Genomic DNA, 16,396 nt, shown 5'->3' on the forward strand with positions numbered 1-16,396 from the left:
TGAAAATCATCCATGAAATAACTGAATACAACTGATCTCAATAAATAGCAAAGTCAGTAAAATAAGCCTTTACCAATAACATCTTTAAAAAGAGAAGAGAGGGAAACAAACCGTAAGAGACTTTTTTTTTTTAAATTTTATTTATTTGACAGAGAGAGAGACAGCCAGAGAAGGGACACAAGCAGGGGGGAGTGGGAGAGGGAGAAGCAGCCTTCCCATAGAGCAGGGAGCCCGACGCGGGGCTCGATCCCAGGACCCTGGGATCATGACCTGAGCCGAAGTCAGAGGCTTAATGACTGAGCCACCCAGGTGCCCCAATAAGAGACTCTTTTTGTTTTCCCCAATAAGAGACTCTTAATGGTAGAGAACTGAGGGTCAATGGAGGGAGGTGAGTGTGGGAGGGGCTAAATGAGTGATGGGTATTAAGGAGGGCACTTATTATAATGAGCACTGGGTGTTGTAGGTAAGTGATGAATCACTAAATTCTACTCCTGAAACCAGTATTATACTATATGTTAACTAACTAGAATTTAAATAAAAATTTGAAAAAGAAGAAAAATCCCACAATCTTTATTAGTAATTTCTTTATCTGCAGAAGAAATTTCTTAATTGTTACACATATTTATCTCTTAATTATTGGAAACAGAAATTTAAATATTTTCCAAAGCACTCTTACAGGTTTAAGAGAAGCTTTACAGAAAACCCTGTTTTAGAGACTCTGGTACAGAAATAAAAATACTTGTCTCTAAACAACTTATTGGTAAAATTTGCAAGGAGCAAAAATTCTGCCATTTGTTTTAGTTCAGACTTAACAAATTATGTATAATATATAATACATACATACATATGAAAAGATAGTAGAAAATATTTTAAGTTCATTCTTTTCAGGAAGAGTAAGATCATGAGTATTTGGGGAAGATGAGTCATCATCCTACTACATTTTGAGACTTAATGAAAAAAGAAGAAAAGTGACACATGCACCATGGCACTGGAAGAATACCAAAGGGTGAATAGAGAAAAAGGTCTCTCTTCCTATCCCAGCTTCCAGTTCACACCCAGGAAAGAATCCTTTTTTCTAATTTTGAATATATTCTTTCAGAGATACTCTGTACACAACACACAAATGTAGATGCAAAATTCTGTTTTCTGTAAAACATAAAAGGTAGCTTATAATGTTGTTCTGCACCTTGTTTCTCTTTTTCCAGTTTATCTTTGAGATGTCAGATTTTATTTTTTTAATGGCTCTGCATATACCGTAATTTATTTAATGAACACTTAAGTTGCTGGTAATCTATTTGCTACCATGAAGAAAGCTGCACTGAATACTTTTGTAAACTCAACATTTTTGTTAGTTACCTCTCTGAAGAGGTTGTACCTATTTATACTTCCATCAACAATGTATGAAGAATGCTTGTTCCGCGATAGTCTCCTTAATATACTGATAATCCCTCATCCACAATTCTGAAACTCCCAGTGCTGTGAAGTGTAAGTCTGTCCTTTTTTGGGTACACCTGACCTCACCTGGACTCATCTGACAGCAATATCTGGCTAATCTAAGACTACTTATAGTCTTTACAAGTCCCACTCAATGGAAGTATCAATAGTTTGCTACTAAGTATCAATACACTGATTACAGGGTAATGTCTCATAGTCTGCTAGGGATGTTACTTATTACAGTCTATGGTGCAGGCACTGAATGATTGTTAAAAAAAAAATCCAAAAAATTCTGAATCCTAAAGTATATTTGGCTACAAGATTTCAGATAAAGGATATACACTTATAAATGATATTATCACACTCTTTGATATTTCAAGTCTAATAGGTGAAAAATAGTAATTCCTTCCAGTTTTGATTTGTACTTTTCTTTTTGTGAATTTAGACAAGGGTCTAAACTTTAGAAAAGTCTTTCCCTTTCTGAGATTTTAAGCCATTCTCATAGATTTCCTCCAACTACTCTCACGATTCCATTTTTTAACATTTATATTTTGATATATCTAAAATATGTTACATCAAGAGTGAGTAGGTGAAGTCTTTATAGATAAATGATATGAAACATGGATCTGTTTCAAAACAATCTGGACAACTGTTGAGCTGAGTGATGTATATATGAAGGTTCATTTTACTTTTCTTCTACTTTTGTATGTTTGAAACTTTCTACATTACAGAATTAAGAAAAGAAGTTAGTAATTCTTTTATCCCACTAGAAGGGAAGGAAAACATCTTTACAATGATATATTCTAGATTATATCTAGATATATTACTCAACTCATTCACTAGATAATCTATTTTTATCTTCAGTGATTTAAAAGGCCATCTCTACCATAAACAAAAGTCTAGGCATTATTTCAGCTTATTCTATTCCACTGCTCTATGAATATGCTAATATGCCAGTACCAAACTATTTTTTTAACATTAGCTTTATACTAATTTTCAGTATCTGAAAGTGTTAATATTTTCTCAAGGTTAAAAGGAACCTCAAAGTTTATGGTGGTCCCTCTTATTCCCAATGACAAAGGCATAATAAAAATAAACTTACATTTATATAATTTGCATTGATATAGTCTTCATTACCCTTTAAAATGACCCGTGTAGCATCATCTGAAAAAAATTTAAAAGAAAGAATGTTTTGATAAAGTTAGGCTAAAAAGATTAAACTTAACAAACAGAGATGGTAGATACTTACAAGGCGAAATATCTCTGTATCTATTTTTGGAAATATTTTGAGGTAATTTGGCACAAGACATTGTCATTCCAGGTTTTTTCCGATATAGTTGCTAAAAGAAAAAAAAAAAAAAAAAAAGGAGGGGGGTATAAGAAGAGTCCAGCAAGCCATTAAGAGATTCTGTTTTGTTTTTCAGGATTATTTTATTTTTTATTTTTTTAAAGATTTTATTTATTTGACAGAGACAGACTCAGCAAGACAGGGAACACAAGGAAGGGGAGTGGGGGAGGGAGAAGCAGGCTTCCCGTGGAGCAGGGAGCCCGATGCAGGGCTTCATGCCAGGACCCTGGGATCAGGACCTGAGCCTGCGAAGGCAGACGCTTAATACTTAATGACTGAGCCACCCAGGCGCCCCTTCAAGATTATTTCTATGCTAACAACAAACAGGTTTTTTCCTTAGGGTACCTCATTCATACAATGATGTACCTTAAGCTAGTAGGATATTGAAACAAATTTGCGAAGGTGAATTCTGCACAATTTCTGACATAAATTATATATTGTATTTTTTTAAATGATAAAACAATTGAAAATAATTTTGCTTACAGAAAAGTAACTGAAGTTATGAACAGCAAATCTGCAGAGAACATTTAGCTCTCATTTAATTTGAGAGGTTTAAACAGTATATGAACCAAGAACAACTTTTTTTTTCTTTTTAAAGATTTTATTTATTAGACAGAGAGCACAAGCAGGGGGAGCGGCAGGCAGAGGGAGAGGGAGAAGCAGGCTCCCCGCCGAGCAGAGCCGGACCTGGGGCTCAATCTCAGACCCTGGGTTCATGACCTAAGCTGAAGGTGGATGCTTAACCAACTGAGCCACCCAGGCGCGCCTGAAACGGAAACACTGACACGCCCTAAATGATTTACAGTCACAAATGTTTTATAGTCACTTATCAATAGCACATACTTTAGAGCAACAAATATTAATGATGACCAACTAGACAGACAAAAATTAGAGAAGTATAAAATATGACAAAGAACAAAAGTTATTTTCCTTTAACTCAGGATTTTTAGCTCTACCATAGCCTATCTTCATCTGCCACCTTTCATAAAAATAGCTATTGAATTACAGAAAAAAATTTAGTTTGATGACATGCATAAAATCTCCTTATTCCTCTCTTTTAAATAGGTATCTATTTATGTAACTACAGCTAGTATTTTGGGAGCAATGTTTAAAACTATGTATTTTAGAATATTTTTTTATGTCAAATATTTCACAGAATACCATTTCAGTTTATAAATTATAAACGATAGATTAGGCAGTTAAGAGACCATGAAATTAATTAGAAAATATGGCCCAACATCCTTTCCATGCAGTATTACTTACATCAAATTGGGTCAGGACTGTTCCAGTGATAAGCCCCTCAGCTAGCTGGATCATTGACTCCCGCAGGGAATGGTCATCCTGATGGACACTATCTAGTGGGGCTTTCTCTGGAATGTACTGGAAGTCTGGCTCATTTTCTAGCTTTTCTTCCACTACATCATATACAGCTAAAAAAACAAAAACAAAAAAGCCACACGGAAATCTTAATCAACCGGCAAAAAGAATTTACCAGATGTGTTCTTTAATTCTGTGTCAGGAAAAAGAATTCATCAAATCTGAGTCGGGTGTCACTGCACAAGAGACAAAGTGGCTGTGAAGTTGAACTCTGGCTGTACCTTTAGGAAAGAGAAGCGTTCTTGGCCATACTGCTGAAAATGTCTGTAACTTGAAGAGACAATTAGAAAAAGAGGAGCGGTCAAGCAGCAGCTCAGACCTGCCCTTAAACTGTTGGACCTAGAACAAAAGTAGAAACAGGGACCTATATACCATACATCCAGATACGAAAAAACACAACTTCAGTAGAGTGCTAAACAAAACCTGTTCTATCCTCTTTCCGACACATCTACAAAACCTGGGAGACCAGAACCCATGGTCACAGTAGTATGAAGAGACCCAGACCCCAGACTCTGGCCCGTAGCTCGCCTTCCTTTTTGTTCCCCCCTAAACTCCATTCTTTAACATGGGAGCCTATGAACATATGCGCGAACATACCAGCCCATATGTAAGTCTGTTCTCTGCTCCTCTGCAAACTGCTGCCTCTTAGCTACCCTGTTGGCCTAGGGGTACGTACACCGCGTGATCCACCCACGGGAGACTGGATCTAGGGAAAACAGCCACACAGGCCCAGGAAGTGGGATCAGAGCTACTTGGACAGAGAACTGAGGGCTGAAATGAGGTGGTCTAGACAAGAAGGAGTGGTCACAGGTGATAGCGTGGCATGTCCTCTTGGTCCCACAAAATCCTGATCCCCACAGATAAGGGAAAAAGCTGAGAGAGAGCCAGAGTAGAGCCAAGCTAGGGGCTTTTGCCCATGCTTAAGAGGTCTGGTTCCTGTTCAGATGTGTGCACTTCTGAGAAGAATAAACTTCTGAAAAGAAGAATGAAAAGAAAAAGAAATGTGTGAATGCATTTTGTCTACGAAGGAGATTTAAAGGAAAAAACCCAGAAAAACAAGCTGTTTGTTTTTTTGATACTTTTTGTAAATACAGTTTTAAAGTTTGATTAAGTGTTATTTTAAATAAGAAGGGACACAACAGACTCATACTGAAAGTAAATACAGGTCCCAGTCCAGATATTTTCTTTTTTAGAGAAAGCACGCAACATGCAAGTGGGGGAGGGACAGAGAGAGCACGTGTGAAGAATCTTAAGAAGGTTCTACCCCCAGCACGGAACCGCACACGGGGCTTGCTCTCACAGCCCTGAGATCATGACCTGAGCTGAAATCAAGAGTTAGACGCTTAACCGACTGAGCCGCCCAGGCACACCCCCCAGTCCCGATTTTGACAACAAAACAACAGAAAGATCTTTTGCAAAGAAATAAGCCCTAGGTGGTTTCCTCTCCTAATTTAAAGTATAAATAAAGTGATTTGAAATTGCAAAAAGACATGCCTTTTCCATTATATGGAGTTTTGTTCATATTCTGGCTCTGTACAAGTCATGAATTTATGAGCAGATAACTGAATGTCTTGGTGCTAAAGTGCCTTCAACTATAAAAGGGGGATAATTCATCTATCTCACTGGATGCCTGTAAAGATTAAACAAGAATATACAAAATAGCCCAGGTGCAGAACTTACTATTAAGTTCCTTAGGATCTGTTATCAAGAGAAAACAGAACAAGCAAAATTGAGAGAATATTATTCTTAGTATAAAATTTAAGTTGCATTATGTGACAGAAAATACCTAATAATGAATCACCTAAATATCAGGTCCAAATGAATGAGTTCCTTGAAAAGTCAAAATAGAACATTCTGTTGAAGTCCCTTGAATTTTCTCAGAAAGCCAATTCTAGAGCACAAATGCAGAAAAACACAAAGTAGAGAAGATAAAATGAAAATGCCTGTTTGTACCTAAGAGACAAAATGAGAGTTCTGTATTTTTCTTTTTTAAAGGAACTCTCTTGGAAAACTTTGCAGGGTTGGGTGTGCGGGGTGGGAAATGGGCCGATTCTAATTACATTTTACTTCCTTATGGTATATAGTCAACAACTGGTAGCGAGGCATTAACCATTAATTAATCTTGTGGCTAAAACTATAATTAATGGCAAACTGTTCAGAACAAAACTAGAAGATGTGTCTAATGCTGGGATATAGCCATGTAAGAACTTTTCTCAGAGGAGATTGATAAAGTGTTACGGAAACTTGAAGCAATACCATATGAACACTGAAGGATCTGGTATTGTTAAACCGGAGAAAGGGGGAAGGTTTCTGGTAAAATCAGCTATTGTCAAAAAACTGAAGGAAGGGGGATTTAACTTATTCTGCATAACACAAAGGGACAGAATTAGGAAAAAAGAGATTGAAAGAAGATGAATTTTTAGTTCAATTAAATGTTCAAGCTACCCAAAGGGAAAATGAGCTGCTTCAGGAGCCACTGAGTGCTGCACATTGCCAAGATGATCTTGAGGCTGTTGTAGAGGAAACTCAAGCAATCAGCAAAGAAGCTGGAGTGTATGGTATTAAGGCTTCTCCAAACCTGGAACTCTGGCCCTGAATTAACAAGTCAGCTGTCCAGATAAGGAGATGACATGATTAGGCTACTGGCATTGTCTACTGCCAACAAAGACAGGATTTTTAAAAATACTTTAACTATAGCTTGTTACAGAGTTTTCTAAAAATGGTTCAAAATGTACTCATCTATTTAAAAAGTATTTACTGCATACCTACCACTCCCAGAGCAATGAGGGAAGTGGGAGGCCATTTTAGCTATGGTAGTCAGAAGAGAAGGACTTTCTGGGGATGACATTTGAGCAGAGACCTGAATGAAGTGAGGGTATAAGTCATATCAAAATCAAAGAGATTTAGGGGGAAGGAACAAAAACAAAAAAAGCCAGCACAGAATAGAGTGAGCAAGGCTGTGTGGTAGGCAAGGGGCCAAGAACTGAATTTTAATCCAAGTGTGAATGGAAGCCACTGTGCTTTGAGCAGGAAACTGCATGACATGATTTATGTTTTAAAAAGCCTACTCTGGTTGCTGTGTCTAGTAACAAATACTAACGGATTATAAAAATATCCAGTGCTGCATAGACTACTTACCATTAGGTCGAACCAGGAGTACGAGTTCCCCAGAATGTCTCTCACAGCTAGCTTTAATAAACAGGACAACTTGATCATGGGTATGTTCTGCAATGTCCCGACCATTGATCAATACAACTTGGTCCCCTTCATTCAATCGAGGGACACAGAGGTCAGCCTGTAATGTAACAAATAAGGTTTCAGATGTGCACATGGCTTTCTGAAAGTAAAGCACAGGAATTTATTTTTATAGATTCTACAGCAAGAGAATGAAAAGTACATAAAGAAAAGCATCCATCCATTTATTCATCTGTTTGTAAAAAGCAGAAATCTAGCTTTCCCATGAAGCTACTTTTTTCCTTTTTCTTTCAACAACTTTTCCCCTGATGCCCTATTATATGCCTAGATACAGAGAAAAGTCTAATGACCTCAAGGTGCGTAGATAGTGGCAGCCCTTACTCTGCACTGTCCAGATATATACAAACTTCAGTTACCACAGTTCAGTTAAATAACACCAGTCTCCCAACAAGGTTCAAATCACAGTCACAATACATTAATTGTGAATAACTGCATGAAGTACGAGTTTGCTACTAACTCATGAGTCCACAAATCACTACATAAATAATAGACACACATCATGATCAGTGACCAATCACATCACTTCTCTCAAAGTCTGCGGGTGATCTGTTGTTGTGCATCTGTTACTCAGTTCACGCAGAGACAGCAAAGCAGGTACCTGTGTCACCTCCTTGTCTTCCAGTGATAAACCCACGTAAATCTAAAGAGGCAACTGGCCAGAAAAGTTAAAAACGCAGCAAAGAAACAAAAGAGTGGTAGTGATGGAAGGAAAACTCAAGTCGAACATAAACCACTGACAGTGGAAATACTGACACTACTAATGTTAGAGAGACACCAGACATACAGTGAAAGGAATTCAGTGAAGGTGGACTTATTAACATAAATGGTGAAAGTGGCTCTGATGAGAGGGATGAAGGTATCCTAGATGAAAGTGACGCTGGCAAAAAAGTTCTCACTGAAGGTCACATTTCACAACATTGAAAATGCACCGATAAAATGCTGGAAGTGAATTCAAATTTAGAAATGATTAGGACAATTTGCCAATGCAAGAAAAATGCTCCCTCTGTATTTTAAGTTATACGACAAAAAGGGCAACAAGCCACTGTTCAAAGTACTTGTGATAAGTTTCCACAAGGACATAGAACACTTTATTTCTCAGCGTTTCTAGTGGTTTGAATTACAGGATACTAAACCAGTATGAGTTTTACTATTTTTCACCTCCCTATGCATTTTTAAGAGAAACTAAGAGAGATTTCAATTATTTGATAAAAAAATGTAAAAGTCATAGAAACCACCATATCTTTCCCCACTGATTATCAAGATGGCTTTGCAGTTTCAGCTTGCACAGTCATTTTTACTGTCCTGCACTATTGTGCAAAGGGAGGACTGCTTGTATTTTATTGAGAAAACAAAGGCTTGATTAAGCTAAAAGAGGTAAGCGGAAATAAGGATTGCATGCTCCAGGAACAAAGCAGTAAGAACATACAGGAGTCAAGTCTGAAGGATGATTAGGCTGGTAGAGAAGGAAATGACTGGGTCAGACCATACAACAAAGGGAGCTTGAAGAAATGAAAGCACAACTACTCAAATTCATAACGAACACAAAGTCAATAAAATCCAACAAGATATTGTCACTAGTGGAAAGAGCACTGGGCTAGGAGGCAAGTTCTTCCTTTGCTGCTTATGAAGTGTATGATTTTAAACACCTGAAACTCTGAAAATGGAGCAGATATCTGCACAAATTATTTCATAGAGTTGCAAAGACAAAAATGAGATGATTCAATGCACAGCATTAAAACCTGGAAAACTGGGGTGCCTGGGTGGCTCAGTTGGTTAAGTGACTGCCTTCGGCTCAGGTCATGATCTCAGGGTCCTGGGATCGAGCCCCGCATCGGGCTCCCTGCTCGGCAGGAAGCCTGCTTCTCCCTCTCCCACTCCCCCTGCTTGTGTTCCCTCTCTCGCTGTCTCTCTCTCTGTCAAATAAATAAAATCTTTAAAAAAAAAAAAAAAACCTGGAAAACTCATGTTTAGAGGTTACGACCATTCTCTCTAGTTGTTTCTTTCTCTACCTCTTGTAGTGGAGCAGATGACATTCATATACTCCCTCTGTGCACTAGTAGTATGATACTTTTGTGTACCCATTTAGTCCCAAGTTTTTGAAGTGCCTTTGCAGTACCCAAAGAGTACTGAACTGGGAGGTATCAATGGTAGTGGGAGGTATGTAATGGCTAGAACAAAGAGTTACCCTCTCACCTTACTTTGCGGATAGTACAGTTGGCAGAAAAGACGAGGCAATCCATGTGATAGGGAGAGAATAGCTATGCATTTCTCTTACTGTACCTTGTACACATCCACTGATACTTCCAGTTCAGAGACTGAGGCGAATGGGGCACTATGTTAACCAATACGCTAAAACAGGCAGAGAATTTTTTTTTTTAAACTTTATCACTGATGGGAATGCTCATACTTAACCTGCCTTTCGTCAGGTATGTTCACAGATTTCTACTTGCATTCTGACCTGGAAAGTCTAGATAAGATGTTTATTTAAACGGATTTTGTTGCAGCAACAGCTACTTGTTCAGAGATAATCAGATAGAAAGAAAAAAATGAATTCAATTGGAAATTAAGAATTGGGAATTATTTTATCCATTTCAAAAGGTGTCCAATATAAAAGATAACATTAAAATATTTGAAATCCTGTTCTTTTCCCCCAATCACCCAAAATGAGGTTTCCAACTGGAACACTGTGATGGTCTCTAAATTAATGAGATAATGTAAAAATGATAAATTTCTTTTGTTCTAATTTGTTCTAAATTCAGCCAATATTTAAAAAAAAAAATTATTTATTTATTTGAGAGACAGAAAGCATGCAAGTGAGGAGATGGGCAGAGGGAGAGAATCTCAAGCAGACTCCCGGCTGTCACGGAGCCTGATACGGGGCTCGATCCCATGACCCAGGAGATCATGATCTGAGCTGAAACCAAGTGCCAGATGCTTAACCAACTGAGCCACCCAGGAGCCCCCAACCAATATACGTTTCTTTTTAAAGAATTTTTATTTTTTCCTTCTAGAAGCCTCATTCTTCCTCCCTTAACTGTTATTCTGCTTCACTGTTTTTTTTTTTTTTTTCTTTTTTTTTCCATCCCCCTTTCTTGTCTCTCATTCTCTGCCTTTTGGAAACGTTTGTGTCTTATCTTTTAAATATGGGTCTATTTTCTAGCCTCTCCCTTTTTTTAGGTAGGCTCTCCACCCAATGTGGGGCTTGAACTCATGACTCCGAGATCAAGAGTCGCATGCTCTACCAATTGAGCCAGTGAGGCACCCATTAGCCAATATTTATGGGACATAGTTCTACATGACAGAAAGGAAAATTACCAATAATTTGTATACCCTAAAAAGAAAATTTAGAGTCATAGCATTCTGTTTGGAAATGAACCTGTCTATACAAAGTTCCCTGAACATCTCTGACTTAACTGAAAATGATACACTGTCACTGCTCACAAAAATCAGTATTTCTTTTGTGTCATTCATTGGCTATTGCAACTGGCATATACATAAAAAAAGATTCATTATTTTTTCTAATTACAAGAGCAATACATTCTCATTGTCATGATTCAGACAATTAAAAAGAAGAATACAGAAGAAAGTGATAAACACCAATAATTCTACTACCCAGATGAAACGCTACTAACATTTTGAGCATGTTTCCGGACTTTTTATTTTTATTTATTTATTTTTTAAAATTATTTATTTATTTGACAGAGAGAGATAATGCAAGAGAGGGAACACAAGCAGGGGGAGTGGGAGAGGGAGAAGCAGGCTTCCTGCTGAGCAGAGAGCCTGATGTGGGGCTTGATCCCAGGACCCTGGGATCATGACCTGAGCCGAAGGCAGCCAGCCGCTTAACTGACTGAGCCACCCAGGCACCTCCCCCCTTTTTAAAGATTTTATTTATTCATGAGAGAGAGAGGGGCAGAGGGAGAAGCAGGCTCCCAAGGAGCAGGGAGCCCAGTGCGGGACTCGATCCCAGGACGCTGGGATCATGACCTGAGCCGAAGGCAGACGCTTAACGACTGAGCCACCCAGGTGCCCCCAAAATTAAAAAAATTTAAAAACTGGATCAAACATACATGCAGAGCAGTAATATGCATTTTCTTTTTATTATTTTAAATGTCAATTCAATTAATACATAATGTATTAGTTTCAGAGGTAGAAGTCAGTGATTCATCAGTCTTATATAATACCCAATGTTCATTACATCACATGCCCTCCTTAATGTCCATCATCCAGTTACCTCATCCCGCCACCCCCCTTCCCTCCAGCGGCCCTCGGTTTGTTTCATATGATTAAGAGTCTCTTATGGTTTGTCTCCCTCTCTGATTTCCTCTTGTTGCATTTTCTGTAACACCATCTTATTTCCATACTTATATGGAGCTACATCATCCATCATTTCAACAGCTGCAAAGCAGCATATAATTTATTTCACCAACTCTAATGATGTACATTTTTGTCACCCCCATCTTTATTATAAACAATATTACAATGAAGATCCTTGTGTACCCTTTGTTCCCTAGTCCAACTGCTTCATTAGAGGTAACTGCTAAAAGTAGAATCAATGGATAAAAAGACAGGTATTTGATTTAAAAAATTATAGTTTAAATTTGTTTTTAGTAAAGTCATATATCACACAGGTCAAAGAATTGACTAGGTCTATAAGATTACTAAGACAAGAAACAAATTCTTGTGTTCCTCTCTACCATTCCCCCACCCCAGGCAACTTCAACATTTTACCTACATCTTTTGTATCTACTTCAGTATCTCTAAATAACATCCTCATTTTGTTTTTCTTTAGTTTTCTATTTTATTTTTTTAAAGATTTCACGTATTCATTTGAGACAGAGAGAGAGAGAGAGAAAGCGCACAAGCAGGGGGAGTGGGAGAAGACGACTCCCCACTCAGCAGGGAGCCCAGCCTCAGGGCTCGATCCCAGGACCCTGGGGTCATGACCCGAGCCGAAGGCAGATGCTGAACCATCTCAGCCACCCAGGTGCCCCTTTAGTTTTCTTTTCTTTTCTTTTTTTTAAGATTTTATTTATTTATTTGAGAGAGAGAGAATGGGAGATAGCACGAGAGAGAAGAGGGTCAGAGGGAGAAGCAGACTCCCTGCCGAGCAGGGAGCCCGATGCGGGGTCCAGGATCATGACCTAAGCCAAAGGCAGTTGCTTAACCAACTGAGCCACCCAGGCGCCCTACTTTTCTATTTCAGACATTATCTACAGGTGAGAATTTAGCAATCTTTCATCTTCTCATCTGCAGTCTGTCCCAAACACGTATTACCCATACTTATGTACTAATAAATAATTTGACTACTTCCCTGATCTTTGTCCTCATCCTTCACATGCAGAATAGGTTCAGGACGCATTTTATACATCATATCCCTGTCCTGTCCCCCCCCCGCCTTGCCCAAAAGTGATTTGTTGAAAAGCAGACATCTGATATAAGCTGGATCTATGAAGGACTTACTTCCCAGGAGTCTGTAAATTGGATTAAGGTTTAATCCCTCTGGGTGGCTGAGCTGGTAATATATGAATCTGAAAGTTACCACTAGCCCATCATATCAACTGAAAAGAACAGTGGTAGCTACACAATTTTTCTTTAGTAGATATGCAGGGGTCACAATCATATTTGAAAGTAGAGTGTGTGGTGGTGATGGTATAGGACTAACTTGAAGCTGTTACTAAGTACACTCTTTTTATTTAGATTGCATTTTATTTAGAGGAGTTAGAAAGATGAGGCTGATTCCCTACACAAATTGGTTTACTGTGAGAGAGAAAAATGGAACATAAAAAGAAATAGAGATGAAAACTAGAGGGTCCTGATATTCATTTTTAAAGTTTTTTTTCTAGAGGTCTAATTGCATTCCTATCCTTGGATTTTGTGAGAAACCTCTATAGCTATATGATTATGTGTATGATTTTGTAGCTATGCTTAAGCCAGAGGTATTTCAGAGTACCCTGTTATTTGCAACCAACAAAGTCCTTAACAACCAGAACCAAAACTATGTATCATGATATCCCTGATCAGTCTTGACTATGATCTTCAAACTAACTTCAAGGTTGCTGCAAAGCACCAAAAAAAGCATAACTGGCCTTTTTCTCTCAGGCTGCTGGTTTATACCTGTCCTAGGACAGAGAGACAAGTAAATGATAAAAGGTGCTGATTGAAGAGTCCTTGAAGACCATTTAGGTAAAGTAGGTAACAACACAGATGGGAATTTGAAAGCAATATTTGCTACATATAAGAGCAATAAAGATAACACATCCACAATTAAGAATTACCCTTATGATGAGCAGAAAGTTCATGAGTGCTGAAGGTGAATGAAGGGTACAGGAGGGTTCATTATAATGGGTACATAGAGTGTTTTCTCTACTTTTGTGTAAAATGTCTAATATAATACTTTTATTTAGTATGTTTCAATAAAAAGTTTAAAAACTGTCCCAATAGGGAAAACACTGGTATCATTTCTATTTAAAGTAAATTTTTTAAACACAAAGTAGGCAAAGAGAGTCTAGGTAAACAATTCTAAATGAAAAGATAAAGCAAACAAAAAAGAAAAACAAATACTATACTGTCTACACTCTGCTGTTTAAAGGAGTTATTCTGATAGAATCTTTTAACACTTTAGAGACACTGGAAGTTATATACAGCTTCTTTACAAAAACAAGGATTAAAAAAACTTATAGACTGGAAATAAAAACAAACTTCCCAGCAGTTTAAGAGATTTAGCCAGTATTTGATACTTACGAATTAAAAGAAATGATTAATTCGTTCCTTTATTTAAACTAATAAAAATAAAATGAGTACATTTTCTTGAAAACAGGATTTACTTGCAAGATTTAGATAACTCACAGGTGTTCCTGGTGCTACTCGGGACACAATCACAGGCATCTTCTGATCATATCCTCCCTGAACAACAGAGCAAGTCAGATATCAATCAAATATTACCAAAATACATACATCTTAATTTAAAAACTGAGTAAAATGTAAATTCTAGATTACCTTCACATTGAATCCAAACCTTCCATTTTCATCAGGTTTCATTCTGATTAGAACAAGATTATCTTGTGGAATACCACCATTAGGCTTAAAAAGACAAAAATAAATAAAGTATAATTTTCTCCATTTATAATTTCTCCTTCAAAGATATACATGATGTATGCTTTTTGCATGTTGATATTATCTATAGTGTATACAAAATCATAATTTAAATTCAAATGTTAATTCAGGAAAGTAAATTTTGACTAATAAACTTGCAGTTACACCAACTAGATATAGCCTTCTTGCCCCTGCATGCTAGGCTAAGTGCAAGGAGGAACAGGCATTATGAATTAAGTTATTAATTGCAGTACCCCTGGAACCCAGCTCAAAGCTCTGCACACAATAAGTATTCCTACGTGTTATATGAATTCACATTCCTCCCTTTTTTTTTTTTAAGATTTTATTTATTTGACAGAGAGAGACACAGTAAGAGAGGGAACACAAGCAGGGGGAGTGGGAGAGGGAGAAGCAGCCTTCCCGCCGAGCAGGGAGCCCGATGCGGGGCTCGATCCCAGGACCCTGGGATCATGACCTCAGCCGAAGGCAGACGCTTAACGACTGAGCCACCCAGGCGCCCCACTCCCTCTGCTTTTTAAAAACAGCTTTACTGGAATATAATTCACATGCTATACACTTCATCCAAAGTGTTTAATTCAATAATTTTTATTATAGTCATAGAGCTGTACAAACATCACTATAATTTAATTTAAAAATATTTTCATCATGTCCCAAAGAGACCCTGTACCCGTTACCAGTCATTTCCCATCTCTGCACCCCCATTCCTTAAGTCCTATTCAACCACTAACCTACTTTCTGTCTCTATGCATTTGACTACTGTAGACATCTCACATGGTCATCTGTTACTGGCTTCTTTCACTGAACATGTTTTATGCACGCTCTTTCAGCGGAAATATCTGGCTAATTCTTGCTTATCCTTCAAGACACAGGTCAGAGATGTTCACTTTGGGAAGTCTTCCTGGAACCCTACGGCTGCATTAGTTATTTGTATATAATTATATTACCTTCAAACTGTCTTCCTCCTTGCTCTAGATCCAGGCCCTCTTCCAAACTCAAGGATATTGCTACAGCAATTCTCTACACTTCTACATTATCAATTTTCTCCACCCTTCTGAGAAAAACTCTTATTTCTCCCCTAAAAAAAAGAACTTTCTCTGGACTCCGCTTCCTCATCTATCTACTTCCCCAATTGTCTCCTTCTTCTTGCTGCTAAACTTTTTTAGAGTTGGCCACATTTGCTGTCTCTACTTACGCTGATCCCATCCTCCCAGAGGTATGTTTTTATCCCCAATGCTCTATCAAAACTGTTCTAATTAAGGTCACCAAAGAGTTTCACATTGCTAAATCCAGTGCTCAACTGTCAGCCCTCATCCTACCTGACTTACCAGTAACACCTGACAAAACTGGTTATTCTCTCTGTGACTTTCTTCCCGTCAGCCAGTTAATGCCAGTGGACTAGTTTTCTTCCTACCTCGCTGTCTGCGTCTTCTCAGTCTCCTTTGCTGGTTTCTTCATCTCCCTAATGTTTGCATTTTGGAGGGCCAAAGGCTCACTTTCTAGAACCTCTTATTTAGTTATCCACACACACCACACTTCCTTGGTGATGTCTTCCTGTCTTGTGGTTTTACATATTGTCTACATGCCACCAAACCTCAATGTTATAACTCTAGCTTGGACCTCTCCCTTCAACTCCAGAATCATATCTGTAAATGGATTTCCAGTAGCCATCTCAAACTTGGCATGTCCCAAACTGTGCTCATGATATTCCACCTATACTTGCTCTACCTGTAGCCTTTCACATCTCAGAAAATGGCAACTTCATCCTCCTAGTTGCCCAGGCCAAAAACTGCTGTTGTCTTTGATTCCTCTCTTTCCCCAATACTACACACCCAATCCCTCAGCATATTATGTTTGCTCTGTTCTCAA

The 16,396-nt window shown here is 38.1% G+C and overlaps 1 protein-coding gene across 6 annotated transcripts in view; it reads right to left on the minus strand.

Annotated features, from left to right (window-relative positions):
• PTPN4 (protein tyrosine phosphatase non-receptor type 4) overlaps window positions 1-16,396 on the minus strand; it is a 186,706-nt gene that overhangs the window by 13,929 nt on the left and 156,381 nt on the right. For all 6 annotated transcript variants that reach the window (XM_027589022.2, XM_027589021.2, XM_027589020.2 and 3 more), the window contains 6 exons: window positions 14,414-14,497; window positions 14,264-14,320; window positions 7,298-7,454; window positions 4,046-4,212; window positions 2,684-2,774; window positions 2,537-2,598 (listed from right to left, as the gene is read on the minus strand). In XM_027589022.2, the coding sequence (XP_027444823.1) occupies window positions 2,537-2,598; window positions 2,684-2,774; window positions 4,046-4,212; window positions 7,298-7,454; window positions 14,264-14,320; window positions 14,414-14,497 (618 nt within the window). The remainder of the gene's footprint in view (window positions 1-2,536; window positions 2,599-2,683; window positions 2,775-4,045; window positions 4,213-7,297; window positions 7,455-14,263; window positions 14,321-14,413; window positions 14,498-16,396) is intronic.

Source organism: Zalophus californianus, chromosome 3 (assembly GCF_009762305.2).
Source record: "Zalophus californianus isolate mZalCal1 chromosome 3, mZalCal1.pri.v2, whole genome shotgun sequence".
In the NCBI taxonomy this organism is placed as follows: domain Eukaryota; kingdom Metazoa; phylum Chordata; class Mammalia; order Carnivora; family Otariidae; genus Zalophus; species Zalophus californianus.